Source organism: Nematolebias whitei, chromosome 3, assembly GCF_014905685.2.
Source record: "Nematolebias whitei isolate Nwh7 chromosome 3, NemWhi1, whole genome shotgun sequence".
NCBI classification, from domain to species: Eukaryota; Metazoa; Chordata; class Actinopteri; order Cyprinodontiformes; family Rivulidae; genus Nematolebias; species Nematolebias whitei.
This window is the reverse complement of record NC_056500.1, coordinates 31,691,903-31,709,826: the sequence shown is the minus strand read 5'-3', so window position 1 is coordinate 31,709,826 and position 17,924 is coordinate 31,691,903. Positions and strand designations below refer to the sequence as shown.

General features: G+C 40.8%; 1 protein-coding gene across 1 annotated transcript in view; it reads right to left on the bottom strand.

The window, feature by feature from the left end:
• The window catches only part of LOC119407464 (KICSTOR complex protein SZT2-like), a 17,339-nt gene extending 2,885 nt beyond the window's left edge, over positions 1 to 14,454 (bottom strand). The window contains exons 1-3 of the mRNA XM_037674290.1: positions 14,274 to 14,454; positions 3,106 to 3,231; positions 2,746 to 2,919 (exon numbers count right to left, since the gene is read on the bottom strand). Coding sequence (XP_037530218.1) covers positions 2,746 to 2,919; positions 3,106 to 3,231; positions 14,274 to 14,297 — 324 coding nt within the window. The 5' untranslated portion in view covers positions 14,298 to 14,454. The remainder of the gene's footprint in view (positions 1 to 2,745; positions 2,920 to 3,105; positions 3,232 to 14,273) is intronic.
• Positions 14,455 to 17,924: the final 3,470 nt, after the last annotated feature.

Genomic DNA, 17,924 nt, shown 5'->3' with positions numbered 1-17,924 from the left:
GTATTACAGTAATCCAGCCAGGTAGTTACAAAGAAATAGATTACTGTCTCAAAACTTGTTCTTGGAAGGATGCATTTTATTTTGGCTAGCTGTCTCAAATGATAAAAGCTTCTTTTAATGACTGACCTGATCTGGCAGTCCAGCTAAAGTTCAGGATCCAGTTCAACCTCCAAATTCCTCACAGTCAATTTGCTGTACAGGGCCAAGGAACCAAAATCTACAGAGCATGGCCCAGAATTTTCCCCAAAAACTATCACTTCACTTTTGGAAAAAAATGTTTTAAACAGAGTGAGTGACAATGGACTGCCCTGGTACAGTCCAAATCCAACCCTGAATGAGTCTGACAATGTAATTAATGTGAATCAAACTCACCATTTGTATAAGGACTGAATGGCCAGTAACAACAGACCTTCAATCCCATACTCACAGAGCACCTACCACAGAGAGCTCAAGCTGTTTGGTGAATAGCAATGGAGGATGAAAATAAGTCTCTGCTTTTTTTGTTAGGTAGGACATAAAAAAAAACATGGTAGCATTAGAAGAACATAGACATATGCAAATTGTGATTTACACACGGCTTTGTGATTCCTAAAGGAATTTTCTTATCACCACATCACGTCAAGCTTAAGGTATCATTTCAAAACATGGGAGATGGTCTAACCAGTCCATAGATACCAAATGATGGAGCTTAGGGCAAAAATAGGAAAGTCTACATCTGACTAATTAACAAACGCACTGGAGAAATGGACTACAGTGGACTGTAGCATCACATTACCATAATTTCTAACTACTTTACTGTTATTTATCAATTATTTTATTTTTTTATTTTATGTATTTTCAGTTGCACTTTGAGTTTGCACTTTTTTGTGAATGTATTAAAAATGAACATATGAATCTAAAGGAGGAAAAAAATTTTTGGTTTTTTGGATTTATGTATGTTTACTCATTTATTCAGCCATCAACCATAATTTATTAGAATTAAAAATCTTTGCTTATTGTGTCAAATATTGTTATTTGACAAACATGCTATTAAAATGTGAATAATCTAGATTAATTATGTAGTGGACTAAGCCTACGTCGAAACCCAGTCTAAGGTCAAAACTCTTGACCTTTAGAACCTTGTGGGACAGAAGCTGTCATTTCATGTATTTGACTCCATAAATACAGGTTCACCCATCCTGAGACTTTCTTTCTTGAAGATTCAAGTGAAAAGAACACTCTCTTTTTATTATCATTACTATCTTACAAATGTTGATAATCAAAGTGTCTTAGTTCAAACCATTTTAGATGTTGCAGTGAACTAATCAATTTTATTAACTGAGTAATGATTTTATTCTCATGTTAAAAGCTGTTGCAGAGTAATTATGCATTTTTCTGATTTCTGCTTTTGAATGAGCAAGTGTGTGCGTTTACAAGGTTACAGTCAAACGAAAAACAAGTTGTTATGTTAAAACTGTCATGTTTTAGAATCCTCTCAGACGTAAATAGAGATGTTTTGCACCGGTGTCTTAGGCACGCCAAAACAGAACCCTCTCGGTCTGTGAGAACATTTCTGAGCTGTCTCATAACAATTCTCGCTGTCTCTAACCCCTTACGTCACAAAAACACACCCCTTCTGGTCGTTTCTGACCAATGAAAAATCCCAAAAAGTGAACCGGGAAAGAGCCTTTAAAATGTCAGTACTTCCTGGTCTACACAGTTACGGACTCACAGGTACTCACAGAGTGACTTAAGACTCACGGAGTTACAGAGTTGGAGAGTTGTCAGACTTCAAGAGTTCTGTGGGAGTTCTGTAAACTACACGAGAGCTAAAGTTCTGATGGAGTGCTGTTGGAGTTCCTGACATGACAACGAAGCTCTTCCGAGTTCCATGGGATTATAACATTTTCCACTGAGGTGAATGTGTGTCGAACAGAGCCTCGCCACTACTTCTGACGGGCAACAGCCATTCTAAGGAGACGCTGGACCGGTAGCGTTAACGGAACACCATATCTGCTGATTATCATCAGAGAGGTAATGGGTCAAGTTTCCTACCAAGCGTACCGAGGCGAGCTGGGCTTCTGATGGAGAGTGTCGGTTCTGGAAAACACTTAATTTCCCTCACACACCATCCTTTACTCCCTCTAAACTTCTTTCCATCTTTAAACTTTCCTATGAAGTAGAAATTCTCCCAGATATTTAGAAATGTCTGTGTAAAGTGCTTATTCACATCCGTGTGGGTAAAAGATCATAGTTGTACAGTTTTATAAATGTCTGTGGTGCAGCAACGGTAAAATCATGGCCGTATGATTTTTCCTGATTGATTGCTTATGTTGTTATTTTCATAATTTGCCAAATTAATGTAAATGTTTGATGTTAAATTTGATTCTGTAAATAAATGACCGCATTCATTTTGATGGGTCAAATTTAAATGACGTCTCACGTTTGCATTTCCTTAAATTCAATGCACGTTTTATTCAGTCCAGAAAAATGAGGAATCCGCGTTAAATGATGAATACATCCCAGCATCTGTTCATCTACAATTATCGGTAATTATAAAGCTTGAAATTACCCCAATTTTTTTTTTTTTTTTTTATATTGAGCCCCAGCTTTAATATATATCTGTTCATACTGATCATTGATCTGTATCCAGTCTATAACCTGGGTAACCAGCTGACCAGGCTTTAAGGTAAATGAAAGAAAACATGGGATTCTCAGACATTTAAACAGCAAATGAACCAAAATAAAACTCAGTTGAGGTCTTACCACAATCCCAGTAGAGGGGCTGAGGTCCAGCTCAATGATGAAGCGGTACCTGCGGGCCAGGAAGGTGGCCTGGGTGGAGGGCATTAAAACACAAGGCTGTGTGCTGGGGGGGCTCTCTAGCTGCCATCCTTTAGGTAACAAGCTCAGCAAGTCCAGCTCATTTTCTGAGCTCAGCTGGAAGAGAGAAGATGTGGCATCTCCATAAAATTGAACATATACAGACCTGAGATATGTCTCCAATAAACAGATCAATCGATTTATGTGAACTCTGGACCTTTCAGTCCTTCCCAGGAACACAAGAAATATGCAGCAGATAAAAGAGCTAAAGAAGAAAGCCTCTGAGAGATTTGGTTAACTCACCACTTCAGGCTTTGAGGCAGGCCAGATGACCTGATTGAGTTTATTGAGGAACCACGCCAAGCGCACATTTCGAGATATCCGATAGTCCTCCTTCATGAGCAAGTAGATATGGTCAGCCTCCTCCAACTAAACATAAATCACAGATGGGGAAGAAAAAAAAAGACCTACTGTGAAGAAAAAATGGGTGATTTTTGTTCAGAAGCTCAAAAACTAAATAAAGACTTGTTTGTACACTAGCAGCAAAAGCAGAAGAAAACTCTGGTTCACATTCATTTGGACTATGCAGATCCACTTTTTGTGCACCACCTGATCCTACTGTCTTCTTATTCTGTATCATGCCCACGAAACAAGTAAAGCTAACAATATCCTGGAGAAAATATCTCATTTAGTTCAGTAGATAAGAGCATTGTGCAACTCCCAGCAGATCCCAGGAGAGAGGAAATGTTTCCCTCACTTTGTGTCACAGTCTGATCTTTGACAATCAGACTAACTTTTTGTTCTGGCAGTAATATAAATAATACAAGTACATCCATCCATCCATTATCTTTTACCCGCTTCTTCCATTTTGGGTCACGGGGGTCGCCGGTGCCCATGTCCAGCAATAACTGTGCAAGGAACACAAGTAAATTTCCCTCTAAATGCTGAATACCATACCATTTTATTTATAGAGCACTTAAAACAGCGACAAGGCCAACCAAAGTGCTGTACAGACAGAACAACAGGTAACACACAAAGCAAAATACAAAATGAAGTAAATCAGAATATAGACATAAAAACGATGCAGATAATGACGACAAACCAGTGTGGAGCATACAGGTTCAAAACACAGATCATCTGGTGTTGAATGCTGCTAAATAGTAGTGAGTTTTTAAATGGGACTTGAAAACCGAGAGGGAGGGGCCTGTCTGACAAGCAGAGGTCACTCGTTACAGAGTCTTGGTCCTGCTACAGAGAAGGCCCTGTCACCTCTGCGCTTAAGACGAGTTCCTGGAACTGTGAGGAGAAACTGGTCCACTGACCTCAGGGAACGTGGTGGGACATACGGTTGTAGCAGATCAGAGAGATAGAGGGAGGGGGAGGTGGGGGGCGAAAGTGTTCAGTGATTTGTAGACATACATGAGTATTTTGAACTGGATTCGAAAGTGAACTGGTAACCAGTACAGTGAGGCCAAAACTGGTGTAATGTGCTCTCTTTTGCCTGTACTGGTGAAAAATCGGGCTGCTGCATTCTGGACAAGTTGTAGTCGTGCAATGGAGGTTTGACTGATACCAAACAGGAGCGAATTGCAGTAATCAAGCCTAGATGTAATGAATGCATGAATTACTGTCTCCAGGTTATTTTTGGACAATATGGGCTTCAGTTTAGACAGCCGCCTCAGTTGGAAGAAGCATGATTTAACAATCATGTTTACATGATTGTTAAGTTTCAGGGAAGGGTCCATTATCACGCCCAGATTAGTGACTCTTTGTTTTTCTGACAGGGTTAGAGCGGAGAGGTCGATGCAGTGGTTTGTGATCGTGTCATTGGGAGGGAACAACATGACTTCAGACTTCTTTTCATTGAAACTTAAGAAGTTTAAAGCCATCCAGTCCCTGATGCCAGCCAGGCAGTCGAGCAGAGGTTGAATAGAGCATGTGCCATTGTGTCTTAAGGGGAAGTAAATTTGACAGTCATCGGCGTAGAAGTGGAAGAGCATGTTGTGTTTCCAGAAAATAGCACCAAGTGGCAGCAGGTATAAAGAAAATAGGAGGGGACCCAGGATGGACCCCTGCGGAAACCCCCATTTAAGCTCTGCCGCTGCAGAACTAAAATCCTTGATGGAGACACAAAAAGATCTGTCAATGAGGTAAGATCTGAACCAATTGAGGGCTGACCCTGTGATGCCCACCCACTGCTCTAACCTAGCAATGAGGATCTCATGGTCGATGGTGTCAAAGGCGGATGTGAGGTCCAATAGGACAAGCAGCACAGAATCACTGGTATCAGTGGTTAAGAAAATGTCATTAAAGACCTTCAGCAGGGCAGTTTCAGTGCTGTGGAGAGGTTTAAAGCCAGATTGGAATAGCTCTAAGATGGCGTGACCCTCCAGGCAGCACTTCAACTGGGACTCGACTATTTTCTCCAGTAGTTTAGAAACAAATGGGAGTTTGGAGACAGGCCAGAAGTTGGACACGACTGAGGGGTCAAGGTTTGGTTTTTTTCAGGAGAGGCTGGACAGCAGCATGTTTAAAGGATTTTGACACCACGCCAGTGGATAAACTACTGTTTACTATAACAAGAATGGACGGACCTAGAATAGGAAAAACCTCCTTTAGAAGTCGAGGGGGGACCACATCAAAGGGGAAACCAGAAGGTTTCAAGCTGCGCATGACCTGCTCTAGAGAAGATAGAGTGATGGGTTCAAAATGGTCAAAAGGAGCTACAGATTGAGGTGGGATGGATGGGTCATGAGTTGGAGGGGAAATGAGAGCCCGGGTGGTCGCAATCTTTTCCAAAAAGAAATGTAAGAAGTTCTCGCACAGCTCAGTCGAGGCTTCCAGAGGTGAAGGTTCAGTGAGGTGGAGAACAGAGTTGAGGGTGGAGAAGAGGACACATGGGTTGTGAGAGTTTGAGGTAATTATATCAGAGAAGTATTTGGATTCAGTAGCTTTCACACGGATGCACCAAGCCAACGGCCTGAAAGTGGTACCGGTCAATCTTGATTTGCTCAAATCGGTGACTGACTAGACAAATTCAAATAATTAATTTATATTTATATATATATATATATATATATATATATATATATATATATATATATATATATATATATATATTATTGTCCTTAAACAGTCAGTACTAAGATATCAAACATTTTTTGGCCCATGAACGCACCATCAGCAAAGAACGCAGAAGCCAGAGCCAATATGTCTTCGGTGTGAACGTTTACCGCAAGTAAAGACAACCACAAGATGGCAATTTATAATATGCGAGAAGAAAGAGAAGCCACAACCAAAACATTTGGTACAAAAAATTTTAATTTGACATTTAAAACTACAAAACCAGATTCCAAAAAACTTGGGACACTAAACAAATTGTGAATACAAACTTAATGCAATGATGTGGAGATGGCAAATGTCAATATTTTATTCATAATATAACATAGATGACTGATCAAAAGTTTAATCTGAGTAAATGTAACATTTTAAAGGAAAAATATGTTGAATCAAAATTTCACAGTGTCAACAAATCCCAAAAAAGTTGGGACAAGTAACAATAAGTGGCTGGAAAAAGGAAATTGAGCATATAACAAACAGCTGGAAGACCAATTAACACTAATTAGGTCAATTGACAACATGATTGGATATAAAAAGAACTTCTCAGAGTGTCAGTGTCTCTCAGAAGCCAAGATGGTAAGAGGATCACCAATTCCACCATTGTTGCGCAGAAAGATAGTGCAGCAATACCAGAATGATGTTACCCAGCATAAAATAGCAAAGACTTTTAAGTTATCATCATCAACCGTGCATAACATCATCAAAAGATTCAGAGAATCTGGAACAATCGCTGTGCATGAGGGTCAAGGCCGTAAAACTCTACTGGATGCTCGTGATCTCCGGGCCCTTAAATGTCACTGCACCTCAAACAGGAATGCCACTGTCAAGGAAATAACAGAATGGGCTCAGGAATACTTCCAGAAAGCATTGTCAGTGAACACAATCCACCGTGCCATCTGCCGTTGCCAGCTGAAACTCTACAGTGCAAAGAGGAAGCCATTTCTAAGCAAGCTAAACAAGCTCAGACGTTTGCACTGGGCCAGGGGTCATTTAAAATGGAGTGTGGCAAAATGGAAGACTGTTCTGTGGTCAGATGAGTCACGATTTGAAGTTCTTTATGGAACACTGGGACGCCATGTCATCCGGACCAGAGAGGACAAGGATAGCCCAAGTTGTTATCAACGCTCCGTTCAGAAGCCTGCATCACTGATGGTATGGGGTTGCATGAGCGCTTGTGGCATGGGCAGCTTGCATGTCTGGAAAGGCACCATTAATGCAGAGAACTATGTTCAGGTTCTAGAACAACATATGCTCCCATCTAGACGTCATCTCTTTCAGGGAAGACCCTGCATTTTTCAACACGATAATGCCAGACCACATTCTGCAGCAATCACAACATCATGGCTACGTAGGAGAAGGATCCAGGTACTGAAATGGCCAGCCTGCAGTCCAGATCTTTCACCTATAGAGAACATTTGGCGCATCATAAAGAGGAAGGTGCGACAAAGAAGGCCCAAGACGATTGAACAGTTAGAGGCCTGTATTAGACATGAATGGGAGAGCATTCCTATTTCTAAACTTGAGAAACTGGTCTCCTCTGTCCCCAGACGTCTGTTGAGTGTTGTAAGAAGAAGGGGGGATGCTACACAGTGGTAAAAATGGACTTGTCCCAACTTTTTTGGGATTTGTTGACGCCATGAAATTTGGAAACAACAGATTTTTCCCTTTAAATGATACATTCTCTCAGTTTGAACTTTTGATCTGTGATTTGTGTTCTATTCTGAATAAAATATTAGATGTTGGCACCTCCACATCATTGCATTCAGTTTTTATTCACAATTTGTTTAGTGTCCCAACTTTTTTGGAATCCGGTTTGTATCACCCTCAGGAAAATACCCCAACATTCATAAGTTGCCCCCCCAAAAAAACCTAAGCTAAGCAGCTAAGGCTCAAGCTAGCAGCATGAGCCCACAGACATCCACACAACCCAGCAACCTTTGCTGTCCTCCGCTCAAATTATCACCAAAAGATGGTGACATGAAAGAAATGCTTTGTTTGTGAAGAAACACCAACGCTGACGTGATTGTAGTGCCAGAATTTGTTGAAAAGATGAAAAGAACATAAAATTGTCTTGTTGTTTTTTTTAATGGTTTATAGTACTTAGTGCACCTATTTTTGTTTGCAAAGTGCAAATTGAACATTTGAAATAAAATATTTACTTTAGTACTAAAAATAAGTACTTTAGTATGTAGTATTTTGAGGTTGTCATGTGCTTTACATGTTGAGTTAGGTCAAAATAAGCTAAAGGTTGGTAAAGGAATGGTTCACATTTTATGCTTTGGTGCACAAAAGCAACATTCTGACATTCACTGTTGAATTCTAAACCACTACTTCTGCGCAGATACCTGGACCCTATATTTATATTATTTTATCTTAGTGGCATTATTTTATTTATTTGAAGAGAGAAATAAGCTGTAACATACTGAAGTTAACAAAATAACCTAAGTTGTTTAAGGTAAATATTTGTTACAGTTGCTTGTTGAATGATTAATAATAATAAAAAATGCATTTGAGTTTGAATGGGTTAGTTCATGAAAAGAAAATTGGTATCAGCAGGTCAGAGTTATTAAAAAAATTGGATATCGGTATTGGCCTACAAAACCAGAATCGGTGCATCTCTACTAAATAATATCTCAATTAAATGTGAACAACTTCATCAGAGTAGATTTTAATGATTAGTGCACTTGTGTTAATTTAATTTAAAAAATATATATTTGTTACTTTAAAGTGTTAAGTTTCCTTTTCTTATTTGTTCTCTATACATTTGTATGATTTGTGGCCAAAATCACAGATATGGGATCAGTGGGATAAAAACAAAAATTAACTCTAAACTTTTGACCTGAAACTGTGCAACCTCCTCTGCTGTGATATTAGAAGATACCGGCAGCTTTGTGAACAGAACAGTGGTTAACGTCTAACATAATATCCAATTGTCACAGCACAGAATGTTGTAGAAAGTTAGAACCTGCAGGAAAATATCTTGAAACTACTTTTGTTATGACCACAATTCCAGTGAGCTTTGAAACAGAGCCAAGAGCTCAACTGAGAACAGACCTGCAGCGGCTTTCCTGAAAACAAAAACATGAGTAAAATAAACATGTTTTTTAAATTGTTGGGTTACCTGTTTATAACTTTGTAACAATCTGAAAAACATGTTGGAAATAGGATTTCCAGAAGGACACAGAACAAGATGGCAGCAAAGCTAAGAGCTCCTATGTTGCTGAAACAAAAACCTTCCCAAAAACAATTAGATAAACTAAAACAGGTTCAGTTGAACACAAAATGAGTGGAGGACACATGCAGAGAAGTGTAAAGACAAAAAGTCCAAAGACCACAAAGAATATGAATCTGAAGCTGAGCGAGTGGACGAAGAAAAGGGCAGCACAAAGCAGCTCCATGTACTGTTGGACAGGCTAATGGCCATCACGATAAAATCCAGGGCTTCAAAAAAGAGCTGAAGGAGAGCCTCACAAAATTCAAAGACAAATTTAAAGAACAGGTGAGGTGCAAATTCTCCAACTTTAAAGAAGAGACGATAAGAAAAGTGGCACAAAATGTGGAATAACAGCAACGTATTAACGAGACGCAGGGTCAGATAGCAGAGCTGGAGGAATGGGAACATGGAGGAGAAGGAGAACATTCAACATGTTTTAAAACAAATAAAACTACAAGTTGAGGTGGACAGACACAATCTAGATTAAGAATTTATAAAAAGAGAATGAATCTGTGCAAGAGATGGTGGGCACTGGGCAAGCTCCTGCACCCGGAGCTAGCATTACTGGAGGAAGCCAAGCTGCAGATCATAGGATCACAGAAGACTCAGAAAGAAACCACCATCAGGAGCAACTCTGAGGTCCAGAGGGGTCAACTTTCTCATATATGAAACCAAAGAAAAAATTCTGGCGAAAGCGTGGTAACAAACACTTCAAGTTGATTGGAGACCCATATTTTTTGATCAGGACTACTCCACCGAGGTGATGAAAAAATGCAAATCCTGCACTGGGATTAAAAAAGCTAAAAGAATTCTATTCCTGACACCACCGACTAAAATATGAAGTCACTGGTTGGACGGACCCAAGATTTATGAGAACACAGAGGACGCAGCACGAGGCACAAGCAGACTAGGGCTGGAGATACAGGAGGGGGATGGCAGCAGACCTTCACTCGAGCAGAAGATCCTAAGGGCGTCACCATGACAATGCATCACAGAAAAGAAGCAGGGGACAAGTGAAAGGATCGCCGCTGCAGAGAAACCGAGCTGAGACACAAGGAGTCAAACGAGGGAAAGACTGCAGGAGTTTAAACAATGAAGAAACTTTGGTCCTCCCTCAAGATAATGGAGAGGGCAGTGTGAGGGAGAAATTAAGAGGTACTGAACGTCTTGTGTTTTTAGATTAAAGCCTAAGGATGTACAGTGCCAAACAAACAAATAAAAAACTGATAATTGGGGCGTGCAATATTATTCGGCCCCCTTGCATTAATACTTTGTAGCGCCGCCTTTTGCTGCAGTTCCAGCTACAAGTCTCTTGGGGTTTGTCTCCATCAGTTTTGAACATGGAGACACTGAAATTCTTGTCCATTCTTCCTGCAAAACAGCTCGAGCTCAGTGAGGTTGGATGGAGAGCGTTTGTGAACAGCAGTCTTCAGCTCTTTCCACAGATTCTCGATTGGATTCAGGTCTGGACTTTGACTTGGCCATTCCAACACCTGGATACGTTTATTTGTGAACCATTCCATTGTAGATTTGGCTTTATGTTTTGGATCATTGTCTTGTTGGAAGATAAATCTCCGTCCCAGTCTCAGGTCTCTTGCAGACTCAAACAGGTTTTCTTCCAGAATGGTCTTGTATTTGGCTCCATCCATCTTCCCATCAATTCTGACCATCTTTCCTGTCCCTGCTGAAGAAAAGCAGGCCCAAACCATGATGCTGCCACCACCATGTTTGACAGTGGGGATGGTGTGTTCAGGGTGATGAGCTGTGTTGCTTTTACGTCAAACATATCGTTTTGCATTGTGGCCAAACAGTTGGATTTTGGTTTCATGTGACCAGAGCACCTTCTTCCACATGTTTGGTGTGTCTCCCAGGTGCTTGTGACAAACTTTAAACAACACTTTTTATGGATATCTTTGAGAAAAGGCTTTCTTCTTGCCACTCTTCCATAAAGGCCAGATTTGTGCAGTGTACGACTGATTGTTGTCCTATGGACAGACTCTCCCACCTCAGCTGTAGATCTCTGCAGTTCATCCAGAGTGATCATGGGCCTCTTGGCTGCATCTCTGATCAGTCTTCTCCTTGTTCCAGATGAAAGTTTAGAGGGACGTCCGGGTCTTGGTAGATTTGCAGTGGTCTGATACTCCTTCCATTTCAATATGATTGCTTGCACAGTGCTCCTTGGGATCTTTAAAGCATGGGGAATCTTTTGTATCCAAATCCAGCTTTAAACTGGTGCCTGGTGTGTTCCTTGGTCTTCATGATGCTCTCTGCACTTTGAACAGAACCCTGAGACTATCACAGAGCAGGTGCATTTATACGGAGACTTGATTACACACAGGTGGGTTCTATTTATCATCATCAGTCATTTGGGACAACATTGGATCATTCATAGATCCTCACTGAACTTCTGGAGTGAGTTTGCTGCACTGAAAGTAAAGGGGCCGAGTAATGTTGCACGCCCCACTTTTCAGTTTTTTATTTGTTCAAAAAGTTTGACACGTCCAAAATTTCATTCCACTTCACGACTGTGTCCCACTTGATGTTGATTCTTCACAAAAAATAAAAATTTTATATCTTTATGTTTCAAGCCTGAAATGTGGCAAAAGGTTGAAAAGTTCAAGGGGGCGAATACTTTCACAAGGCACTGTAGGTGAGTGAGCAAAGCCACCAAACTGAGCACATACTTTTTAACAAGTTAAATGTTACTCTGGTAGAAATCATTTAGAAGGAGACTATGTAATTTACAGCTCACCTTAGATTTGTTTCATTTTTATATACTAGTTTATAACCTGTTTAAAATCACAACAGACAATGTTTATTAAGGCCATTCATTAAGGTACTGAAGGAACCCTCCACACCCACACCCTAGTGACTGTTGGACTGATGGGGAGCCCTATTTTATATATCTGTTAGATATTTATCTAGACTGGTCCTGAGGTTTTGATCTGCTCAGAGACGGGATTATAATTAAATTATGACCCGGTTCTGACTGGGTCAAACTGGACCAGCAACTCTAAAAAGAGTCTCCATGGGATTCAATATCCATCAAGGAATAGAGTTTATTTCTGCTCGCTACATCACGTAGAAAGGCTTTTGAAGCACCGTCTCATATTTGCGTACACGTCAAAACCACGTAAGAGCTGTTGAGATCACATTTAGTCACGCCCCATCATACATGTGACAGGTTGAGCTCGCCTTCTGCGAAGGAGGAGTCTAGGACCCTATAAATGAGTAATGACACGAGACATCGGCCCTTCTGGTTTGTGAACGCGTCACAGACCGGAGAGGCCAGTGCTGTAAACTGTAACCTTTTCCTGCCTTGATTTTAATCCAGTTGGTAAAACTTAATTCATGTTTCCTTGAATTATTGTTAGTATGAGTTGCCGCTTCTGAGGGAGGTTTGAGCCGGGAGGAGCGAGGTGGGCTGGAGGCGGGTCCTGAGTCCGAGAGGTGGCCTCTGGGTAACCGGTGGCCCGCAGCTAGCCCCCGTCTTAACACTATTATAGGTTGATCCCAAACTGCTAGGAGGGCCCTTTGTTCATAAAAGGTCCTCATTTCAAGGAATACATCCATCCATCCATTATCTTTACCCGCTTCCTCCTTTTTGGGTCAGGGGGTCACTGGTGCCAATGTCCAGCTATCACTGTCTGAGATGCAGGGTACATCATGGACAGGTCTCCAGTCCATCAAAGGAACATAGAGACAAACGAGACAAACATTCACTCTCTCACTCACACCTAGAGATAATTTAGAGTTACCAATCAGACTAACATGCATGTTTTTGGTCTGTGGGAAGAAACTGGAGTACCCGGAGAAAACCTACACATGCACTGAGAGAACATGCAAACTCCACCCAGAAAGGCCCCCGGACCGGGATTCGAACCAGGGAGACCTGCTCACTGAGAGGCAGCAGCTCTACCAACTGCACCACCGTCGCTGAATGTCAGTGGACTAAATAATGTTAAGAAAAGAGAGGGCGTTTACACTAGGTTTAGAAAAGAAAAGGTGTGGGTCATCTTTTTATAGCAGAATCATTTACCAAAAGAAAAACATGAAAAATTAAAATTCAGGAATTCATTTTCCAGCTTTTACAGACAAAAAAAAAAAAAAAAACAAGGGAGTGATGACCCTGATTTCAAATACTGTGAAGTTTGACATGTTTAAGGCATTGGTGCAGAGTGGGGGGGGTTTGCTGTGGCTGAGTGGTTAGAGCAGTCGTCCTACAATGGGAGAGTTGGGGGTTCAATTCCACCACTGTCCAGTCACATGTTGAAGTGTCCCTGGGCAAAACACTGAACCCCTCATTGCCTCTGACTTGTGTCTTATCGGTGTGTGAATGTGATCTAAAGCTCTGATTAGTCTCTTTAGAATGATTTGTTCAGATTAGATTTGCAAAGATGTAGTAGAGTGCTGTATGAATGTGTGTGGAGGTAAATGAGGCACATATTGTGTTGTAAAGAGCTCTGAGTATCTTGATTAGATAGAAAGGCGCTATAAGTACAGTCCGCTTAAGGAAACTGGAAACAAAGAGGGGAGATACATTAAAATACAAGTTTGGAAACCAGTTAGTTACATTATTTAATGTATATGCTCCCCCAGAAAGTGATTGTTAAAGAAAGTGATTAGTCATACATTTGGAAGAAAAAGGGATGTGTGGTGGATATTTTAATAAAGTATTGAACTGCATGTTAGACACAACAAGTACAAAAAAGAACAAACAACAAATATGTAGGTACAGTATATGAATACTATGATATCTGAATTAGATGTACTGAGAAAACTTCACCCCCTTGGATCAGGAATACACTCACTACCCTGCACCACATGCACTCTAGAACTATACATCTATACATACATCTATAACTACATCCTAACAAATAGATCTACAGAGTGAAGTAATGTTCAATAACAAGACAATGGTTGATGAAAAGGGGAAATAACAAGATAAGGAGGAAAATGGAGGAAACAAGAGTGTCAGGAGAAAGTCCACAGGGTCTGGATGCGGATCGAACCGAACCCAGTTGCTGATAAAAACCACCTTGAACTTTGCTTTCGTTCAGACCAGACTTGTGGAGTTCTGTTTAGGACAGACCAGCACACACTGGTGTTTACAGTTCGGTCCAGACCCGAACCTTACCTCGGTTTCCGGTCTCTCGGCCATGACTGGTCCAGATGGGGTCTGCAGGGGAGCAGCGGTCCCCCCGGACCCTGCAGAGTCTTCTTCTTAACTCGGATAAAAAGTCACTTGTTTACAGCTGGAGCAGAACTGTCACAAATCCAGAACCCTTTGGTGTTCTTCTTCTTCTTCTTCGTCTTTTTCCTGTATGATGGCGGATACATGAATCACAGCGCCGCCTCCGTTCCGGGGTGTAAACAACAGATAGGCCACCATGAGGTCGGATTCAAAATTTAACTCTTCATAGAATTGTTTTAAAAGAAGAAAATAAATAAAGAAAATAAAAAATAAATGATTTTTTTTTTATGTGTTGAACTCATGTATAGTTTTTCTAAATTCCATTCCTACATTCAGTTCAATTCAGTTTATTTCTACAGCTCCAAGTCACATCAGGTCGTCTCACTGAACAGAAACATTCACATACATTAAAAAAAAAAGCCAGTTAATAAAAGTTATATATCTAAGGAAGCCAGCAGGGTGTGTTAAATTTTCACTTCGTTGCAGTCTCCTATGGGCAAGTACAAAGGCAACAGTGGAAAGGAAAAACTCTTTTAACAAGAAGAAACCTCCAGCAGAACCAGCAGAACAAGTGGCCATCTGTTTCGACTGGCTGGGGTTTGAGAGGACAGGAAGGAGAGACAAACAGAGTGACAGGTCCAGGTGTACTTTCTATTGGAGGAAAGACAAAAAACACATGTTAAGGGTAGAATTAATTGCAAATAAGACAGTAGCAGATTGAGACAATGTGGTCAGTTTGTCCTCCAGCAATAAGCCTATAGCAGCATAACTAAGAGATAGCTCAGGAAACCCAAGCTGACCCTACAGGATTTATCAAAAAGGGAAGACATGAGTCTAATCTTAAAACTGGACAATGTGTCAGTCTCACGGACAAAAACTGGAAGTTGTTTCCACAAGAGAGGAGCCTGATGACTGAAAGATCTTCCTCCCATTCTGCTTTTGGAAACTCTAGGAACCACAAGTAAACCTGCACTCTGAGAGCAAAGTGCTCTGTTAGGAAAACATGGTACATATCAGATGGATCTAAGTTGTTGAGAGTTTTGTAGGTTAGAAGTAAGATTTGGAATTCAATTCTGCATTTAACAGGGAGCCAATGGAGAGAAGCTAAAACTGGAGATGTGATCCCTCTTGCCAACTCTCATTAAAAGTCTAGAAGCAGCATTTTTTTATCAACTGAAGACTTTTAAAATATTTTGGACACCCAGATATGAAGCAATTGCAATAGTCTAGTCTAGATTTGATAAATGCATGAACCAGTTTTTCTGCATCATTTTTGGACAAGATGTTTCTAATTTTAGTGATATTACACAGGTGGAGGAAAGCTGTCCTGGTAACTTTTATAATGTGGGGGTTAAAAAACATGTCCTGATCAAAAATAACGTCAAGGTTTTTCACATTAGAACTGGAGGTCAGATTAATGCCGTCCAGAGAAACTTTAAGACTGCAGATTTTATTCCTAAGAATCTCAGGTCCAAAAGCCAAAACCTCAGTCTTGTCTGTTAAACCTCTGGGATTCCCCAGTGAATCAGAATCAGAATGAATCAGTGAAGTTGTTGTTTGAAATGGAAAATAACCAGTAAAAGAAAATCTAAAATAATAATAATAAAAGGAAGCTCAAAGACACTTTCCTAAACAACTGACTTTTTGATAAATCCTATAGTTAGGGTTGGCTTGGGTTTCCTGAGCTATCCCTTATTTATGCTGCTATAGGTTTAGACTGCCGGAGGACGAACTGATGACATTTATTCACTCTGTTACTGTCTTTACTTACTCTGCTTAACCGGTTTTGTATTCGTCATTATTTTTTCTATCCTAACGTGTGTTTTTGTCTTCCTTCCAATACACCTGCACCTATCTGGACCTGTTATTCTGTGTTTGTTTGTTTCTCCTACCAGTTCCTCTCAAACTCAGCCGGTCAAAGCAGATGGCCGCTTGTCCCGAGCCTGGTTCTGCTGGAGGTTTCTTCCTGTTAAAAGGGAGTTTTTCCTTTCCACTGTTGCCACTGTGCTTGCTCAGGATGGGAGACTGTGACAAAATGAAGAATCAACAAATCTACTGGCTTCCTTAGATAGAGAACTTTAACTGTCTTTTCTATGTATGTGAATGTTTCTGTAAAGTGCCGTGAGACAACTTTGTTGTGCATTGGCGGTATATAAATAAACTGAATTGAATTGAATTTTGAGCAACTTAAACATGAGCAAATTCATTTGGGAGACCAAATAAAGCTCAGTTCAGTAGCTGTAAATGTTTTATTTCACTTAAATCTGTACATAAGCTTATTTGTTGAAAAAAAAACTGGATTATTCATGCATACTGTTACCACTGTTGTCTTAAGTAGTTTTGTGTGTGTGTGAATCTGATGTGAGTAGGTTAATGTCCAGATAGCCAGCCATGATTGGACCATGAACAAAGGAGCTGACGAGAGGTGCTGAGGAAGTGATGATGTGTGGTTTCATTCGTTTCATGCATCCCCACCAGCCACATCTGGCCTGTTGTGCCCATCCATCCATTATCTTTACCCGCTTATTCCATTTTGGGTCACGGGGGTCGCTGGTGCCCATGTCCAGCAATCACTGTGCGAGGGGCGGGGTACACCCTGGACGGGTCGCAAGTCCATCACAGGGACACATAGAGACAAACGAGACAAACAACCATTCACTCTCTCACTCACACCTAGGGACAATTTAGAGTTACCAATCAGCCTAACATGCATGTTTTTGGACTGTGGGAGGAAACCGGAGTACCCGGAGAAAACCCACGCATGCACGGAGAGAACATGCAAACTCCACCCAGAAAGGCCCCTGGACCGGGGTTTGAACCAGGGACCTGCTCGCTGAGAGGCAGCAGCTCTACCAGTTGCGCCACCGTGCTGCCCGCCTGTTGTGCCACATCATCCAATTTGTAAACAGTTCCATGAGGAGTTTGTAGGGCTGAGCTGCCATTTGATTTTTAAAAAATCAGTTGCTCTCAGTCCAGGAAGCTAAGAAAATTATTGTGTTTTGCATATTTTTATTTTTGTACATAAGTAAGAGAGTTAATGATTTATTTGTTAATGATTTATTTTGGCCTGAGCTCACCCTGATAAGACTCCATTTTGTAAAAAACTCCACCACTGTGAATAAGTCACACTTTTCCCATCCCATCTCGGTGGCTGCTTAAGGTGAGCAGAAGAAGGAATCATTTAATTATGTCCTGGCCACTCCTAGATGGGTGTAACAACACATTGAGGTATTTGATGTGATGTTTAACTTCTTGTTCACTGCATCAGCACATTACTGTAAAAAAAAAAAAAAAAATCAAAACAGTTAGCATCTGTGGAAACAAATTAACCGGGTTGTGGTAGAGCAATGTTCAGACCATGTTTCAACCTAAACTCTAAGCTGAATAATTCACTGGATCATCTGCAAACAGCAGCGTGTTCATGAGCGCAGCTGCTTCAGAAAGTGTCTGCTTTTTGACAACTGAACCTTTGTGGTGATGAAAAACAGGCAATAAAAGTAGGGCACACAAGTACAGAGACAAATGTTCAAAGTTTTTGCTTCCCACTGAACTAGGTTAGTGGTCTGTTTAAGATGCATGACGTGCACGACAAAG